Below are 18,942 nucleotides of genomic sequence, written 5' to 3'. Positions count from 1 at the left end.
TTTTCAACTATCCTTGTGTGTAATAAACTGTTTTAATTTTTTTTGGTGAGAATGTCAACATACCTGGTAACTAACAAGTATCTGGCAATTAATTCTTTCTACAATAAAATAAAAAATGTAAGTTATCAAAAACAATTTACTTTATCAGAAAAGAGTAGACATTCAATTAAGAAAAACAATGCCGAAAGGAGGGAAAAAAAAAATTTACCTTATTTGTTTTCAAATGAGCAAAATTATTCCAGATAGTCCATGAAGTCAGTGGAACAAGCCGATGACAAGCAAAAATCTGCAATATTATGACACAATTTGGCGCAGAAGATCCAAACAACTCAACTAACTCAACTGGATCAGTTACTAGGCTTTTCCCCCCCCCCCCCCCCCCCCAAAGAAAACAATACAGGATTTCCCCTTGGTGCGCTGGGCCCAGTGGTGACACACCTGTGTTGTTTGTCCCATCACTACTGGGTCGATTGGAGATCAACTAGTTACCGCATCTGCCTCACAGTTCTGAGGACGGAGGTTCAAACCCTGGCCCTACCCCAGTGGAGTTTGCATGTTCTCCCATGCTTGTGTGGGTTCTGAAAAACATGCATGGTTGGTTCACTGAAGACTCTAAATCATCCGTAGGTGTGAATGGCTGTTGATATCTGCCCAATTGGGTGGTGACCGGATCAGGGTGGACCCTGCCTCTCACCTAAAGTCAGGTGCGAAAGGCTTCTGTCATGAACAGGGCTCGAGGGTGGACCCAAATGCACGACTCCAGAGACAAGGAGACAGTGCAGAGGAAACCTTTATTCGGTCCAAGGTCTGGGATCAGGCAGGCAGTCCAAACAATCGGAAGTAATAGTACGGCAGGCTTACGAGGGTGGTCAGTGGACAGGCCTCGGTCGGTAAACGAAGAGCAGCAGTCAGGCAAACAGGAGTGCGGGAACGAGGCATCAAGGACGACGATCTGGCGGAGGACAAGTCGTCCCCCGGGTCCTATATATACTGGGAGGCATCAGCTGGGACAAGGTGCAGGTGTGCGCTGACTAATTGGCTAGCCACGCCCAGCCTGGGCAGGAAGCCAGGAGCATACCAGCTTCAGCATGCCCGTGACGCTAGTGAGGATAAGCAATATAGAGAATGGCTGGATGGATGATGTTCGTAAACACATTTATGTCCTTTTAGCTTGCTTGTTACTGTAGCTTTATTCCAGTGGAAGGCAACGTCGTGTGGTTGTTAGATGAGTTTTATATTTAGTTTTACTTTCTGGAATTGTTCACTATCTGCCAAACTCTTGCTTGGTGTGAACTGAGTGGAGTACAATGCTCATATCTTGATTTTTTTTTCCCCATAATAACAATAATAATAACAATGGGCGGCACGGTGGGTTAGTTGGTTAAGTGTTAGCCCCGGACCCGCCTGTGTGGAGTTTGTATGTTCTCCCCGCGCCTACGTGGGTTTCCTCTGGGCACTCCGGTTTCCTCCCACATTCCAAAAACATGCAACATTAATTGGACACTCTAAATTGCCCCTAAGTGTGATTGTGAGTGCGTCTGTTTGTCTCAATCTGCCCTGTGATTGGCTGGCAACCAGTTCAGGGTGTACCCCGCCTCCTGCTCGTTGACAGCTGGAATAGGCTCCAGCACTCCCCTGCGACCCTTTTGAGGATAAGCGGCAAAGAAAATGGATGGATAATAACAGTGCTACTTCTAATAATAGAGACAGGAAAATGGATCCCTCAATGTATTGTGGATTGTGTTCAATTTACAGGTTCCACTAAAGCTTCAAACATCAAACATAAAAACAACAAAGATAAACCACAAGTGTTGCTGCCCCAGTAACGATTAAGTTATTACGTTTTGGTATACAAAGTATAATTTAAAACTTATTTCTTTTTAAATGTCTGCGCAGCTCATTATAATTGGTAATGGTTTTGGGTGAGTCTGTTTAAAATGTGCGTAATCAACTATATCTGGTCGAGCCACTTGTAATACCTTGTCAGACTTAAATGTAGGTGCCCTTTAAATAGACATTGGAAAAGTAACAAAAAACAAAGACTCATATGTAAGTCAAGCAGACAAGCACAAGTGAATACAAGTTCTTGAAAGTCGACAGACAGTGCTGGGAATCACCATTCCTTCTGCGTCAGACCCTTTGGACTGAGCTTGGGCCTGAGTGGAAACTTGGCTCCTTCTCAGCATCCACTTCTAAACACACCACCACTAACACGAAGTCTGTACATCATAATAAACAGATGAACTCAAGGCTGTGTTTTCACTCCACATAGCCTGAACTGGTGCAACAGGTGATGGGCATATATCATTCCACATAATGTGTCCTTTGATCAGAACACTTTGTTCTCCTTTTTACTCCATCCGGGATATGATGTTGATGATATATTTTACTGATATGACATTTCCTGTAATGGCTCAAATTAATTAATTATTTTATTTTGCAGCTCCAGGCTTACGCATTATTTACAAGAAATTGACCATATATGAATGCATATATAAATGGGTATTTTAATTTTTTTTAAATTGCTTGTGAATCTTCTGAGCTGTTCCAGCAGCACACAACCAGTGCTGACAGTTTCAAAGCTAGCTGAAGCTTGATGTCACATTCTACACAAATCTGTCACGACCCATCGATAAAGAGGGAGGACCCAAATGCAGGACTCGGGAGACGCAGAGGTAATTTGGAAAAACGTTTATTGTTCCAAGGTCGGGGATCAGACAGACAGTCAGATGCAGCAGCGGTAGTCAAGACGTCGGGCGTAGAGAGCAGGTCCGTGGGCAGCCTGGAGATGGTACACGGGAGATCGATCAAAGGCAGGAGTGTCACAGCAGTCAGGCTTACGGGGTCGGTCGGAGAACAGACGAAGGAGTGCAGGAACGGGGCATGAGCCGCAACGATCTGGCAAAGCCAGACTATCCACTGGGTTCCATAATATACATTGGGGTAATCACTGCCGATGAGGCGCAGGAGTGCGTCTCCTAATCAGAGCAGCTGTGCGGGGGAACCGCACAGCCAGGGCTGGACTGGCAGGAACATGACAAAATCTACAAGATTATCTGAAACTTTCCATTATTACTCTGAAACATCAATTTGACATCCTCGTTATGGTTGGAAAGGTTTCTATCTCAAATAAAATACGTTTTGGTGCATATTTCTTTTGGTTGTGAGGGATTAACACTACTGCACATCTCTCTGCTCTTTCAAAAAATGGTCTTTCAAAAAAACATTTTACACATTGAAGCCTTAAATGCTTCAGCACCGTATTTTATAATCTAAAATCCTTAAAAATGCTGATTAGGAAATAGACACACTGTATTGACTGGCGTATTAGTGACATCATGACCAATCAGTGGTGCCTAAACAGAAAGTAGCAGTGAAGAGAAAAAATAGGTGCCAACTGTGTGAGCTAAACAATGCCTGTCACCAGTCCCTAATGTACTTTGTCACCATCCATCCATCCATTTTCTTAGCCGCTTATCCTCACAAGAGTCGCAGGAGTGCTGGAGCCTATCCCAGCTGTCAATGGGCAGGAGGCGGGGTCCACCCTGAACTGGTTGCTAGCCAATCGTAGGGCACACAGAGACAAACAGCAGTCACACTCACAATCACAATCACAATCACACCTAGGGGCAATTTAGAGTGTCCAATTAATGTTTCATGTTTTTGGAACGTGGGAGGAAATCGGAGAGCCTGGAGAAAACCCACGTGAGCATGGGGAGAACACATGAACTCCACACAGGGAGGGCCAGCTTTCAACCTGGGTCCTCAGAGCTGTGAGGCCAATGCTCTACAGCTGCTCCACCTTGCCAGCTGTAGAGCTCGTGCACGTGATGCCACACATTTTCACGGCACCATATTGCCAGTCAAACAGAGCTGCTCGACATTGTGGGAGACACTGAACTGGAAGAGAATATTTACAATACCCGAGACCTGTTTAGTATTAGTAAATTGACTCATTTGAGAGCAATGCATATTTAAAAAATAACCTCTGTCGCAGAGAGGTTTACAGGTGTGTGTGTGTGCGGCCGCAATACGTTTCCATGTAAGGAGGAGCCAACTCCCTGTCCTCTTTTTTTTCCCCAATCATAGTTCATGAATGCGAGTTTGTGTAAAACCAGGGGTCATTTATTTGAAGATTGGTATTTGTATTCAATACCATCTGAAAAGAGCGATGGTTTTCGGCAAAGGTTAAGGTGTAGCTGAGTACGCTTCCGCGTTCAGGAGCCATCTCCCTGTTGAGAACAGATCCAGCAACGAAGTATTTGTATGCGTCCAGACTTTTACACGGTTTCAAACTTTTGTGTGTAAATCTCAACGACTTACTCGCCAGATACATGTGTATATCCAGTTGTCCAAGACAAGTGGAAGCGAATTAACAGTGCAATTTCTTATCGCCAAAAACATCGACTTCGGCATTCAATGTTTCCTGTATGCCAAGGGTCTCTCATTTTTCCACGTGCCTTCGTTTATTATCACCTTCTAAATGTTTAACGGTATCGGACAAAACACTGGGCGTTGTGCTATACGACATATTTTCATTTCGTCTCAATGGATTTAGTATTGAACAATGCTTTGTTTGACAGGCAATATGGCCAATCACAAGATTTTGGTGACGTAGGTGCACGAGCTCTATACAGGGTGTCCAAAGAAAATGTATACACACTTTGAATAATGATACCTGTAAATTCTTTTACATGTTAAAAATGATTTGAATTATAATAAACATATATACATTTTTTGGGGGACACCCTGTATTTATGAATAAGGTTTCTTCACAGAATGAGAACATTTTTCACGTGTACCAAACATGACTGCAACAGAATTCTTTTTAATGAGCTCATGAAACCTTTTGATGCTCATGATAAAAATTATTAATTGGCTCTGGTTTGAATGAACTGTTGAAATACGAGGACATGACGTCATTCTCGTTCCTGGAGTCGCACTATGTGCCGTATGTGCTCACTGTGATTAATAAGACACACACGCTCATTGTGTTCGAAGACAATGAAATGATAGTTCTTCTTTTTGGGCCTGAGCAGATCAGAAGGCAACTCCTTAGTCATGGTGTGGCAGCATTACATCTAAAAGCATGTCGCAAATGGTAATAAGGTAGAAACTGGGGAGGGGGTGAGGAGTGTATGTTGTATGAACACTAATCAGAGAGTAGAACCAAATTTAAAAAATGAAAATCTTCACATTTAAAAAATGGGTCTGATTGTGAATACATTTTAGGGGAGACGTGCAATGAAACGCCCTGGGGTGTATTGTTTGTTGACCTAAAGTCACTCCTTAGGAACATTGGGTCATAACTCGGCTTGTGGATTCTGAAACGTGACAGCCAATTGTGCGTAAGACCTGTTGTGCCAGCCCCGCCTCCTCCCTGTCAGCTGCAGATCATTGCTGGAGGCAAACTATAAAGCTCAGGCCTGGGCAGCAAGTCAAAGCAGAGGGAGAAGAGATAGAACCATGAAGGAAGACCTGACTAGCGTGTCTCTTTGGAGCATGGCTTTAATTGACTGTACGAAACCCACAGATCCGTCTGAGAAGAAAAAGGGAATGAAGTAAGTTATACGCACGATATAGAGGATGAGTATGTGCACTATTTATAGTACAGTATGTCTGACCTCAACTGACATTTTTTTTTTTCAGTAGAAACTGGAAAAACAGAATGGCACTCTTCTTGAAGACAAACTCAGCCCATTCAGTATCAAATCCGATGAAGAAAGAATTGCACAGGTATATTTATTCATTCATATATTTGCATTATGCACCACATTTGATACAAGATAATCAACTACTACTATTTTAATTGGTTTTCTAGATAACTCTTAAAAATTCCATTTAAATGGCAGATGGGGTAAAAGTTCTCCTTTGTAACACGCGGTAGACTGAATTGTCCTGTCTTTCCTCAGGCCGACTGCATCTGACGTGACACAGTGGGCGCAGTCACTTGACAAACTACTCAGTCATAAATGTAAGAATCACTGCAGCCCTATATGTCCATAATTACATAAGAGTCTCAAAGGTCAGATGGTTACTGTGTGCTCAACGGAGATAGCTTTTACGCCATCAATTAAACAGCACCTGTGACCGTAATGGCTCTGACTGTAATGGCTCTGCACTAATGCCACCTTACCTTGCATACAAAAAAAAAAAGATGATTTCTCCTTTGTTTCTCGGCCTCCCACAGATGGCAAAATGGCATTTTACATTTTTCTGAAGACTGAGTTCTGTGAGGAAAACATAGAATTTTGGATGGTGTGTGAGGATTTCCGGATGCTCTCATCCCACCAAGAATTGACATCTAAGGCCAACAGCATTTATGAGGAGTTCCTTAAAAACGAGGCTCCCAAAGAGGTAACTGCTGACAAACTTTCTGAAATGTCTTCATCTACAGCAGCTTTAAAAAACAGATGTTATCACCTAAGTTGGAACATGCATGAGTTGCATTGTGAGTGTTTCTTTTTTTGTGCCAGGTCAACCTTGACTTTTACACCAAAAACAAAATCATCCAGAGTCTCAATGAGCCTAATGTGACCAGTTTTGTGGCAGCCCAGCAAAAAGTCTACAGCCTGATGGAGAACAACTCCTATCCAAGGTTTATCCACTCTGACATCTACAAAGAACTTTTGGCAGCTGCAAGGAGACAACGTTGAGGGCTTAAACGTTTACTCTAAACTCTGAATGGATTAGAATCAGATCGCAGCCTTGTCTCAGCCAAAGGGACCCTAATAATTCTGCTTTTGAGCATAAACACACACAGCAAGTCTGGGATGAAGTGACTGAAGCTGTTCTAAGCTTCTTTTTTCAAATAGTTACTTTTAGTATGGTTGCACAATGAAACAGGATGTAACAGTTTGCTGACATTCACATCACTTTATTTTCTTGACTATTTTATTTTGCTGTGCTACTTTGAACTTTATACTGTATTATACTGTGATTATATATAGTACACTGAATTCAAAGCAGGGGGTAGATATTACACTGGACAGTTTATTGTATATTTGATGCCTTTGTACTACTGAAATGGCACAAGTGTGTGACTATAATTTAACAACATAAAACCTGATTTGTTTTTTTCCCACTTATGCATTAGTACCATTGCACACAAAATTTTATTAAACTTAAAGACTAACAATACTCACGGTTTATTTGATTTGTATTTATTGTCTGTTTATTTATTTGTATTTGCACCACCGTGCCACTCTCTCTCTTTCTGTGTAGTGGACCAACTGGTTAGAGCATTGGCCTCACATTTTTTAGGTCTGGGGTTCAAATCCCAGGCCTGCCTGTGTGGAGTTTGCATGTTCTCCATGTGCCTGTGTGGGTTTACACTAGGAACTACGGTTTCCTCACACATCCCAAAAACATGTATTCATTGGACATTCTAAATTCCTCCTAGGTGTGATTGTGAGTGTGACTATTGTCTTGTCTCCATGTGCCCTGCGATTGCATCCTGCCCGTTGACAGCTAGGATAGACACCAGCACACCTACAAACCTAATGAAGTTAATTGGAATAGGAAATTGGATGGATGGGTGGATGGATGAATAAAACAGAAGTGAGGCTCTCGTGTGTGTTTTTGTCAAGAAGAATTTTTGGCTTTATAGGTAAATTGTGATGTTTATTCCAATGCTGTTATCAAGATTTTGTTTGCCTTGGTGGACTACATGTTTTACAAATGTAGCATATTCCATCTTCAGCTAGTTATAGTAGGTACAGTATTTCCAGAAGGGAGTTAGTTCATCCAGTAGCAGTTTATTTGTTCCACGTTTTAGCTAATGCTTTTCAACAAAAAAAAAATATTTTTCTTGGCTTCCTAGGCAGAACATGTAAACATACCTTTATTTTTTTTTTGCAAATGTCTAAAAAAAACAGAAACAAAGAATGATGTACAATATATAGTTTTTCATTGTTAGGCAGGTATTACTTTGATTTGGCAGCAATTCCAGCCTGCAGTCTTTTTGTATATTATGTTTACCTATCCTTGGGAAGTTTTCCTATTCATAGTACCTTTCAACCACCATCGGGTTAGGTGAGAGCAATCAGCGCAAAGTCATTTTTGATCTTTCTTGATATGTTCAATTGGGTTTAGGTCTGTGCTCTGAGTTGGTAAAGAACATCGACACAGTTGTGGTGAGACCAGTTCTTTAATCTTGGCTGTGAACCATGGCCCCATTTCTAAGGGTAAGAACACCATGGAGCAGATTTTCAGCTGGGAAGTCTGTGTATAATGCTATAATAAATGATTGTCCCAGGCCACTGGTGGAGTTGTGGTACACAACCCCGTGTGGGATTGATTCCTGCTCAGTGATGTTGTCGAAATGTGCCCTGTGACTGACTGGGGACCACCTTAGGCTGTACTTTGCCTTTTGGCCAAAATTAGCTCGGATAGGCTCCAGCACTCCCACGACTCTTGTGAGGATAAGTGGCCTGGAAAATGGACACGGATTAAATGTCCCCTCAATCCTGACTGTAGCCTTTCAGTCCTGCCACCGAAAAACATCCCCATACCATCATGAATTGAATCCACTTTGGAATTAGGTTGTAAAATAAAATGTGGAAAAAGTGAAGCACCACTGTGAACGTTTTCCGGATGTCCCATTCATTTCACACTGAGAGTGCAACTAATTAAAACTAGATCTTTTGTAGCAGCATGTCCAGCAGAACACGTGAAACAGTCACAATAAATACTGTTTGCTGCCAGTGTGGTCTGACTTATGAGCAGACATTGAAACTTGTGATCTCTGGCAGCACTTGTAATGTAGTAAAACCTGAAGGTTTTCATTTCTTGCCATGAGGGATCTTGATGACAGGCCAGCACATCCAAGAGAGTACTTAGTGTGCGTGTTCAAGTTAACACTGGAGCCAAAAATAGGATTAGCACACAGTCTAGTTCTGCCATGTCACAAACGCCGAACATGCACACGATGTTCAAGTATTACAATAACCCATAAATGAGCGTCATCTGGTTGTATTGCATACCTTAAGTACAATGCTAATCAAAGGGGCAGTGACAATAGCAATTCTTACATAAACCCTCCTAACATTTAAATACGAGACTGGATGTGTCAGCTATCTGTAATTCAGTATGGTCTATCAAAAAATTAATTAAAAATAAAACACAAATCAGGGATCCGGATATCGAGCTGCATTCTTTGTGTGCACAATTGCCACATTTTCAGATATTTACTGTCCAACGACATCACATCACGTCATTCTTGTGTGGGATTGGACTAATTAACATTTATGAGAATATCTTTGGAATGAGTTGTAAATCCAATTTGGAAAAAATAAAGATTTGTAATGCACTTGTGACAAGAGGACAGTTCAACGATGTATGTTAACGCCTCTTAACATTTAACTATGAACAAGCCTCAGTATCTTTGTAGATAGACTAGATATGTTGCAACTATCAATAACTTGATTCTATCCGTCCATTTTCTAAGCTGCTTATGCTTACAAGGGTCACAGGAGTGCTGGAGCCAATACCAGCTATCATCGGGCAGGAGCCGGGGTAGACCCTGAACAGGTTGCTAGCCAGTCTCAGGGGATATAGACAGTCGCACTCAAAATCACACTGAGGTGCAATTAAGGGTCTCCAATAATGCATGTTTTTGGGATGTGGGAGGAAACTGTAGTGCCTGGAGAGAATCCACACAGGCGGGGCGAGAAATTGAACCCCACTCCTCAGAACTGAGACCAATGCTCTAGCCTGTTGGTCCACTGTCCCGCCTTGTTTAAGGTATATTTAATTCAAATAAATTTAAGATTTCTACAGGCCCCTTGTCAAATTGAGTTAAAATGATTAATAAGTTGTAAATGTCTGTCACAACTACATTCAATAGTTTGAATGAAATACATGAACATTATTTATTTTGTAGTCAATTTTACCGTAGGTCAAATTATCAATCATGTATTATAAAAACAACATACTCATGAATGGTAAAAGGCACATGGATGAATTAAACATGAGAAAGAAATAAGTAATTTGCAAATGAAATTTTTGTTCACTGTAATTCCTCTCGTTCACCATTGGATGGTAGTCAGGTAGCATTACATTTGCCTGAACTTCACAGATGGCAGCACGGGGCCAGACTGGTCGATGCATCTGCCTCACAGTTCTGTGCACTCATGTTCAAATACAGTGTGGAATTCGCATGTTCTCTTGTGCCTGTGTGCGTTGCCTCCCACAGCCCAAATACAAATGTGGTAAAGCTATAACTTGCCTGTAGGAATGAATGTGTGAATGGATGTTTGTATATTCATACATGCCCTGCGATTGGCTAGAGGATAAGCAGTATGGTATGCAGATGGAATGCTGATGACTTCCCAGATGTTCAAATACAAAACCAGCAAATATTTAATTAAAAACTGTTGACGTAGAAACATGTTTGAATACTTCGTGACACTTTTATTATGAAAATAAGAGAATTTAAGCATGTTTCCTTCAATTATGCACATAATCTGATGAACACACGAGGAGTCTCTCTGCTACACCTGCAATAACACATTTCTGAAGTCTGGATGCAGACAAATACCACAGTGAGGATTGTGCTGCAGATTACCGTTAGCCATGGATGTAAAAAATGGAAGATGCACAGTACAGAATCTGTATGTCGCTCACAGGTGAATCATGACTGGAGCCTTGCGCAAGTGTGGCCATTCAAAAGTGATGATGTTTACTTGGCCTCCTGGGCTTTTTTGGTGCTCTGTTTCTCCTTTGCCTGGTTAAAAAGAAGTCATTCTCTTGTCAACAAAACACTTCAATCTGTATTCTATAAAGTGTGGCAATAACCACATTTTATGCCAAGTTTTTCTTCACAAATATAGTCATGTAAACTCTCCCCCCAAAAATATGAACGTCACCTTCTCCACCAAAGGTATTAACTGCTGGTGCTCAGCTAATGTCTTCAATAGCTCCATAATGAATGGAAGATAATTGTGCTTCCGTCGAATATTTTCAACCTGTGACCAAAAAAAAAGCAGAGCAAAGAAAGGGTGTGACTGAAAATAAACTTGATAGAGCATAAAACAATTACTAACTAACCTATGGAGTACTTTACATACACATGCCAAAATGAAATCATCAGGTGTGACAGAGGACAAACAAAAAACGTCATTTCCACTATAAACCTGTGGAGACAGACAACCTTGTATCTTTTAAGTTTCTGATTTTCTTCCTCAATAAGAAGGTGGTACTTGGCCATCTCTGATTGAATGGAGCTCAGAAATGTCCCGCTCTGGTCTGTGTCCATGGGCTCGTCCTAGGAACAGAAGGAAGACAAAGAGGTTTTATGTAAGAATGAGATAATAGGATTTCACTTTATTCAACTCAGCCCAATCTGTACAATTCCAATGCTGGTTTCATTGCTCGTCTTCTTACACCTGTGCTTGAGGCAATATTAACTGATTCCGTTTAAAGTGGAAGGGCCAGCATTAAAAATGACCATCTATGAACTGCGTCAAAGCAGTCATTCTAGTTATAAAATTGAATGAAGGTTCGATTATTTTAAATTGGTCACTCTAGTTTTAGTGAACACATGCAAAGCATATAATGAGAAAAAAAACACTGCATGGTTTCTGATGACCTCTGTGCATCAAACTCTCATAGCAAATATTGTCAGAATGACTGTGGAAGATGAGATCCATTATGGAAGAAAGAAGGCGATTGAGGAAACACCCAGTAGTGATACTTGGCAGTGGTATGAACTGCGTAAACTATTTTATACAATAAAAACGTGCACCTTGCCTCAACCTTGTTCAACATGTGTTTTTGTAGTTGTTTCATAGTATGCTAGATCATTGTTTTAATGGTCCATAAAAACCCCTAGGGTTCATTTAAAACAGGGGTGCACAGACATTTTTAACCCAAGATGTCTACTCAAGCATCCAGCCTCTCGCGATCAACGCAGGGGGGCATTTTTTTTTTTTTAAATGACCAATGATTAAATAGAATGACCACATCACAAAGATCTAACCACTACAAAAAGGTAAAACATTTATTTTAAAGTGTATTGAGGTTTCTTTATGTGGAAATGTGTTTGTTTGCCTTGCATAACCCCAAGAGCCAATACGACACAAAATAATGAACTTTAAATTTTTTTTTTAACTAAGTTCACGTTGACGATCACTAAACACCATACGAATGAAAATGCACACCTGGGCTGTGTCACTTACATCAGTGGATTCGTCCAACTGCAGTGAGAAACACTCATTATCTCCGATGTCCTTCCACACATCAGCCATGGCTTCACAGCGCCATGTAACTGTACTCCTTTACAGCTGCAGAGATTTTATTGAAGATAATATTTCCGCCTTATTTTTAAAAGATCAGATCAATGTGTCAGCTATGGCTCTTTTATGTGTGATGTGACGAACCCAGAAACGATGCTTTGGTGGCAGCTTTCGCTGTTGGACTATATTGTGTGAAAAGCGACTGCTGTGTGGCCAATTGGGATTTTAGTTTATTCACTTTTCTCATTCTCAGCTTGCTTTTTGGCGGAATGTCGGTGTCGTATTTTCCATAAACAGTTTGAAAATGCCGCGACACATTTCACTACACTGGTAGATGAAGCAAACGGGCTCCGAAAATGACATCATGAAAAAAGTCCGCCCCACATACAGTTATACGTTTTTGTCCTCATTACTCCAGCATCCATACACGTTTGTTAACATTTCTTAAAGCTCAAGTGTTGTCAAACGGATGATTTTTGGTATATTATTAATGAAAAACCCACAGCCAATATGGTCCCAAGTGTTTATTCACCACAAAACATGATTTTGACGTATACAGCTCTTTGTAACTCCCGCCATGAAAATCCTCTCAGGGATTTGTTTTCGAGATGAAGCAGGAAGTGACGTACAAGACAGAGGCTCCCCCTAGTGGACTCGTTTGTTTCCATTAGTTTTACCTCCGGGACGGTAGCTCGTCGTTCCCTCGTGTTAGCCAAAATGCCGGCTCATTGCAATGCTGGACATTCACTCGGGAGAATGGAATTACCCTTCATAAGTTTTGTTGTGAAAAATGGATTGCACGGGTGCAAAGGACGAGAGCTTCGTGGGTTCCAAATAATAGGTAGGTGTGTATACACCTACAAAAAAAAATTGTTTGGGGCGGACCACGTAATTGGTCTCTCTCATAACGTAGCAAAAGATCCGCGTATGAAATGTGTTGATGTGCGCATACAGCTTCTAAAAAAAAATAATAGTTTGGGGCGGACCATGTAATCGGTCTCTCACATCACGTAAAAAAAGATCCGCGTATGAAATGTGTCGATGTGCGTGTCGCCCACCCAACAATGTCTCACTCAACCTGCAACATAGCTCGGCTCCACCACCTCCTTAAATAGCACGGCGGGCCGAAACTCAGCCACACCGGCTGAGGCGCCCCGTTCGGCGGTCACATCTTCCGCGAAGGCTGCGTGTCAGGCTTTGCGACGGGGGCGGCTCTCGACTGTGTTCATCGAGTTCTGTGGCGTCCGTGAAGTTGATAAAAAAAAAAAAAAAAAAATACGGCTGATGTGTTTTTTTTTTCTCGGCACGCCGTCGTGATCGACCGACACTCGCTCACGATAGACTGGCGACTGGTCAGTCGCGATCAATGCATTGAGCACCCCTGATTAAAACCAATGATCAGACATGAAAATTCTGGGTATTCGCTCACTTACTATTAGTTGTGATAGATGTTAAAAATTTACATAGCTAATCCCACCCAACTTTCGTTGTCGTCATGTCCTGTCTTGATTTTTCCACTCCTATCCTTGCCCTGTCCTTCCTTCATATGTTGTAGCACGACATCCAGAAAACACTTGGATCAAATGTGTAATTGTACAATACATATATTATTTTCATGATCTTTCCTATACCGAGTGGCTGAACCTTTGTTGTTTTCTCTTTCGATGTTATTAGTACCGTATTTTTCGGACTATCTTCTTTTCCTTTCAGCTTGTCCTGTTAGGGGTCGCCACAGCGTGTCATCTTTTTCTATCTTTGCCTATCTCCTGCATCTTCCTCTCTAACCCCAACTGCCCTCATGTCTTCCCTCACCACATCCATAAACCTTCTCTTTGGTCTTCCTCTCGCTCTTTTGCCTGGCAGCTCCATCCTCAGCACCCTTCCACAAATATACTCACTCTCTCGCCTCTGAACATGTCCAAACCATCGAAGGCTGCTCTCTTGAGCCTTGTCTCCAAAACATCTGACTTTGGCTGTCCCTCTAAAGAGCTCATTTCTAACTTACTCAACCTGCTCACTCCTAGAGAGAACCTCAACATCTTCATTTCTGCCACCTCCAGTTCTGCTTCTTGTTGTCTCTTCAGTGCCACCGTCTCTAATCCGTACATCATGGCCGGCCTCACCACTGTTTTGTAAACTTTGCCCTTTGTCCGAGCAGAGACTCTTCTGTCACATAACACACCAGACACCTTCCACCAGCTGTTCCAACCTGCTTGGACCCGTTTCTTCACTTCCGTACCACACTCACCATTGTTCTGGATTGTTGACCCTAAATATTTGAAGTCCTCCACACTCGCTATCTCTTCTCCCTGTAGCCTCACTCTTCCCCCTCAACCTCTCTCATTCACGCACATATATTCTGTTTTACTTCGGCTAATCTTCATTCCTCTCCTTTCCAGTGCATGTCTCCATCTTTCTAATTGTTCCTCTGCATGCTCCCTGCTTCCACTGCATATCACAAAATTATCTGCAAACATCATGGTCCAAGGGGAGTCTAACCTCATCTGTCAGCCTATCCATTACCACTGCAAACAGGAAGGGGCTCAGAGCTGATCCCTGATGCAGTCCCACCTCCACCTTAAATTCTTCTGTCACACCTAAGGCACACCTCACTATTGTTCTGCTGCCATCATACATGTCATACATTTTAACGTACTTCTCTGCCACGCCAGACTTACGCATGTTGTACCACAGTTCCTCTCTTGGTACTCTGTCATAGCCTTTCTCTAGATCCACAAAGACACAATGTAGCCCCTTCTGACCTTCTCTGTACTTTTCCACTAGCATCCTCAAGGCAAATACATCTATGGTACTCTTTCTAGGCATGAAACCATACTGTTGCCCGCAGATACGTACTTCTGTCCTGAGTCAGGCCGCCACTACTCTTTCCCATATCTTTATTGTGTGGCTCATCAACTTTATTCCTCTATAATTCCCACAGCTCTGAACATCGCCTTTGTTTTTCCTTTTCCTCCATTCTTCAGGCATCTTTTCGCCCGCTAGTATTCTGTTGAATAAGTTGGTCAAAAACTCCACAGCCATCTCTCCAAATTGCTTCCATACTTCCACCGGTATGTCATTAGGACCAACTGCCTTACCATTTTTCATCCTTTGTAGTGCCTTTCTGACTTCCCCCTTACTAATCATTGCCACTTCCTGGTCCTTCACACTCTCCTCTTCAACTCTTCCTTCTCTCTCATTTTCTTCAACTACTTCTCAAAGTATTCTTTCCCTCTATTTAGCACACTACTGGCACCAGTCAACACATTTTCATCTCTATCCTTAATCACCCTTACCTGCTCCAAGTCCTTCCCATCTCTAACTCTTTCTCACCAACCTGTAGAGATCCTTTTCTCTTCCTTTCGTGTCCAACCTGGTGTACATGTCTTCATATGCCTCTTGTTTAGCCTTTGCCACCTCTACCTTTGGCCTACGTCGCATCTCGATCGACTCGTTTCGCCTCTCCTCAGTCCTCTCAGTGTCCCACTTCTTCTTCGCTAATCTCTTTCCTTGTATGACTCCCAGTATTTTGGGGTTCCACCACCAAGTCTCCTTCTCCCCTTTCCTACCAAAAGACACACCAAGTACTTTCCTGCCTGTCTCTCTGATTACCTTGGCTATCGTAGGCCAGTCTTCCGGGAGCTTCTGCTGTCCATCGAGAGCCTGTCTCACCGCTTTCCGAAAGGCCGGACAACATTCTTCCTTTCTCAGCTTCCACCACATGGTTCTCTGCTCTACCTTTGTCTTCTTAATCTTCCTACCCACCACCAGAGTCATCCAACACACCACCATCCTATGCTGTTGAGCTACACGCTGCCCTACCACTACTTTACAGTCAGTATTCTCCTTCAGATTACATCGTCTGCACAAAATATAATCCACCTGCGTGCTTCTACCTCCGCTCTTGTAGGTCACTATATGTTCCTCCCTATTCCGGAAATAAGTGTTCACTACAGCCATCTCCATCCTTTTTGCAAAGTCCACCACCATCTGTCCCTCAAAGCTCCTTTCCTGGATGCCGTACTTACCCATCAGTTCTTCATCGCCCCTGTGTCCTTTACCAATATGTTCATTACAATCTCCACCAATCACTTACAATCTGCCCCAATCACACCGTATTTTTCGGACTATAAATAGCAGTTTTTTTTCTTTTTTCCATACTTTGGCCAGGGCGACTTGTATGTGAAATTATTAACATGATTACATCCATTCATTGGTTTTTCAAGTCGTTTATCGGTTATTTTCACACTGACAACTGTGAGAGGGCGCTCTAGCCCTGTATATCTGTATCTTACAACAACTGAGAAGGATTGAAGAAAAATGCCATTGAAGAGAAAATCACATCCTGCAGATTATTGTAAATAACATTCTCAATCACTCAGATTGGACAAGCGAATCGCACTCGCAAATCTGCACAGTTGAGCAAGAAAAATCACGCACGTAGAATTTGTTACAAGTAGAAAAAATAGAGATTGAAAGACGTCACTTATTTTGTGTAGTCTTGACGGAAATTAAAATGTTTATTTCATAAATGTTAACAAAACAAGCCTTCTCCTACAGGGTTCATACTCAGTCGGACCCAAAAAATTTAAGAGATTTTTATGGCCATTCTTAGGGGCTGACACGAAAAATTTAGGGCTGACACGGAAAAAATTTAGGGCCGACACGAAAAATTTAGGGCCACCGTGGGAAATCAAGAGTAAGGAAAAAAAACTCACCCAATGGGGCCATCGGCTGTTCTTGGTTCATCAATGGTTCCAGTACCGCAGTACCTGTGACAGTGATCACCTGTCGCCCCTTGTGGTAGTTCTCATTGATATGACCATTGTCAACGTCTTCACATAACAGTATACAGAAAAACTGATTCTAACTACAATTGCAACTATATACACAAATGTCTTCTACTGATGTCTGTATCAGCATCCCTACTCTAGCTCCTTGAGCCTACCCAATGCCTCCTCTTTGTTGCTACAGAGGTGCCAAAGTGGTTCTCTTGTCCTTTGCTCTGCCTCTGAGTGCATTGGCCTTGGTGATAAACCTCAGATTCCTCTTTTCTTCTGCCTCCTCACACATCCCGTCAGCCTTCTCAATAAGCGTTGATATGTCAGTCTCTATTCTGGCTTTTTTGGCTTTGAGGCAGTAGAGATGAAAAGTGGGCAGCGATGCCAAATATAGCCAGGTACGAAGTCTTCCTTTCCCCATAGTGGTAGTTTTTAGCATTGTCACTGTCTGGGAACATGACTGCAAACACTTTAGAATTATTTTCGCAAGATTTATAACTGTAATGGCTGTTGATCACTTTTAAAGTCCACACGATCTCTGCCTTAAACGAGTCCGCCTTCGTGTATTGAACTATGTTCATAGAGCCTGACTTCTGGCTGGTTGAAGTCGATGGTTGGACAACTGTAGGTGCGCATGCACTGCTAGTACCACTGCCTGACGTTGATGCTTCACTATCTTTATATTTTAGAAACAGATTCATACCAACGGATGATAGAGTCTTCGCCAAATCAGCGTGTCTCCTTTTTTTCCCGGTGCGACTCCAGCGCTTTGACGCCCATCTTTCCTAGCTGGTAGCTCTGCTTGCACAGATGGCAGTAAAACATGTGCCGATCTTTTGCATCTCGACGAACCCAGCTTCCAAATTCCTTACTTTCAACCCAAGCATCTTGAAAAATGCACTTCCCCATGATACAAGTTGGATCGATGAAAGACGTAACGAAGACGAAGTGAAATGCCGACTCACGGAAACAAACAATGGAATATCGTCAACAAGATGGCGACTCGTTGTCAACACCGTGACTTACGTTGACAATTTCAGGCTGTTTTAGATGCCAGACGGATCGCTATTTTTTTTTTTTAAATAAAAGATAATTTTTTTTCGGGAGAATTTTGGCGGTAGAGGTCCTCCCATTGATTTTTTATAATTTAAGGCCTTTTTAGGGGCTTGACTGGTTTTCACGGTTTTAAGGACTTTTAGGAGCCCCTCAATGCCCCTTCGAAAATTTAGGAGTTTTTAGGGACTTTTAGGGACGCGTGTGAACCCTGTAGAATCTGTGTGCACACCAGGCGTTCGTGGCTGTATACAGGGAGAACGATAGGACAATGCATATTAGTGCTGACCAAATATCAAACTTGCTGGCCCAAACTGACTGTCATGATCAAGTGGAACTGTGCTGTATTCCGACAGTTAACATGGCTGCACAAATAGGGAATGCTTCTGGTCACAAATGAGTCCAAATAAAACAGTCTCAACAGCAGGTTACCAGTGAGCACCAGAAGCCAGTCATGCCAGTGTCCACTAAACAGGGAGAACAGGACCTTGGACTGGTTTGAATGTTTCTGTCCCAAGCTGTTCTACTTTTTCCTCACCTCAGTAAGATGAGTCTGAAGCTCTGCAATCTTCCGCTGGTATATCATTTTCCGGTCTGACACGATGGCCATTAAGTTGAAACGAATCTCTCCTTCACTGTACCTGTAAAGAATGCAATAGTGTCAGATTAAGGCAAACGGAAAAATTATACAAATGGGAATATTTATCCATTGGATGATACAAAACTATGAAACAATGCCCTTGAAATATAATTGTAAATAAATAAAGGAAATTGCATTGAGTATTAAGCTTTGAAAACCCAATATTGAAATTCAATGTATAAATCATAGTTAAATGTTTAGATGCATGGACATTATGTGTTGAGTGGAAACA

At 42.1% G+C, this 18,942-nt stretch overlaps 2 protein-coding genes and 1 long non-coding RNA gene across 4 annotated transcripts in view; 1 reads left to right on the top strand and 2 right to left on the bottom strand.

Moving 5' to 3' along the window:
• Positions 1-374: 374 nt before the first annotated feature.
• Positions 375-943, bottom strand: LOC133503747 (uncharacterized). Its single transcript, XR_009795826.1, has 2 exons — positions 695-943; positions 375-578 (listed from the first exon to the last, which is right to left on the bottom strand). It is a non-coding gene; the product is annotated as an uncharacterized LOC133503747 (long non-coding RNA).
• A 4,495-nt stretch (positions 944-5,438) lies between these two features.
• Positions 5,439-7,101, top strand: LOC133503562 (regulator of G-protein signaling 2-like). The gene is made up of 5 exons (XM_061825275.1): positions 5,439-5,561; positions 5,650-5,736; positions 5,913-5,974; positions 6,191-6,357; positions 6,477-7,101. The coding sequence occupies exons 1-5, from the start codon at positions 5,467-5,469 to the stop codon at positions 6,654-6,656; spliced, it is 591 nt and encodes a 196-aa protein (XP_061681259.1). The 5' UTR covers positions 5,439-5,466; the 3' UTR covers positions 6,657-7,101.
• Positions 7,102-7,633: 532 nt separating this feature from the next.
• uchl5 (ubiquitin carboxyl-terminal hydrolase L5) overlaps positions 7,634-18,942 on the bottom strand; it is a 32,664-nt gene continuing 21,355 nt past the window's right edge. The window contains exons 8-11 of one of the 2 annotated variants that reach the window (XM_061825043.1): positions 18,609-18,711; positions 11,153-11,266; positions 10,869-10,967; positions 7,634-10,726 (exon numbers count right to left, since the gene is read on the bottom strand). In XM_061825043.1, the coding sequence (XP_061681027.1) occupies positions 10,682-10,726; positions 10,869-10,967; positions 11,153-11,266; positions 18,609-18,711 (361 nt within the window). In that variant the 3' untranslated portion in view covers positions 7,634-10,681. The remainder of the gene's footprint in view (positions 10,727-10,868; positions 10,968-11,152; positions 11,267-18,608; positions 18,712-18,942) is intronic. The other variant, XM_061825042.1, reaches the window with a different exon arrangement.

The sequence above is a fragment of the Syngnathoides biaculeatus genome, chromosome 7, assembly GCF_019802595.1.
Source record: "Syngnathoides biaculeatus isolate LvHL_M chromosome 7, ASM1980259v1, whole genome shotgun sequence".
NCBI classification, from domain to species: Eukaryota; Metazoa; Chordata; class Actinopteri; order Syngnathiformes; family Syngnathidae; genus Syngnathoides; species Syngnathoides biaculeatus.
The sequence above is the reverse complement of the archived record's forward strand: the minus strand, read 5'-3'. Positions and strand labels throughout refer to the sequence as shown.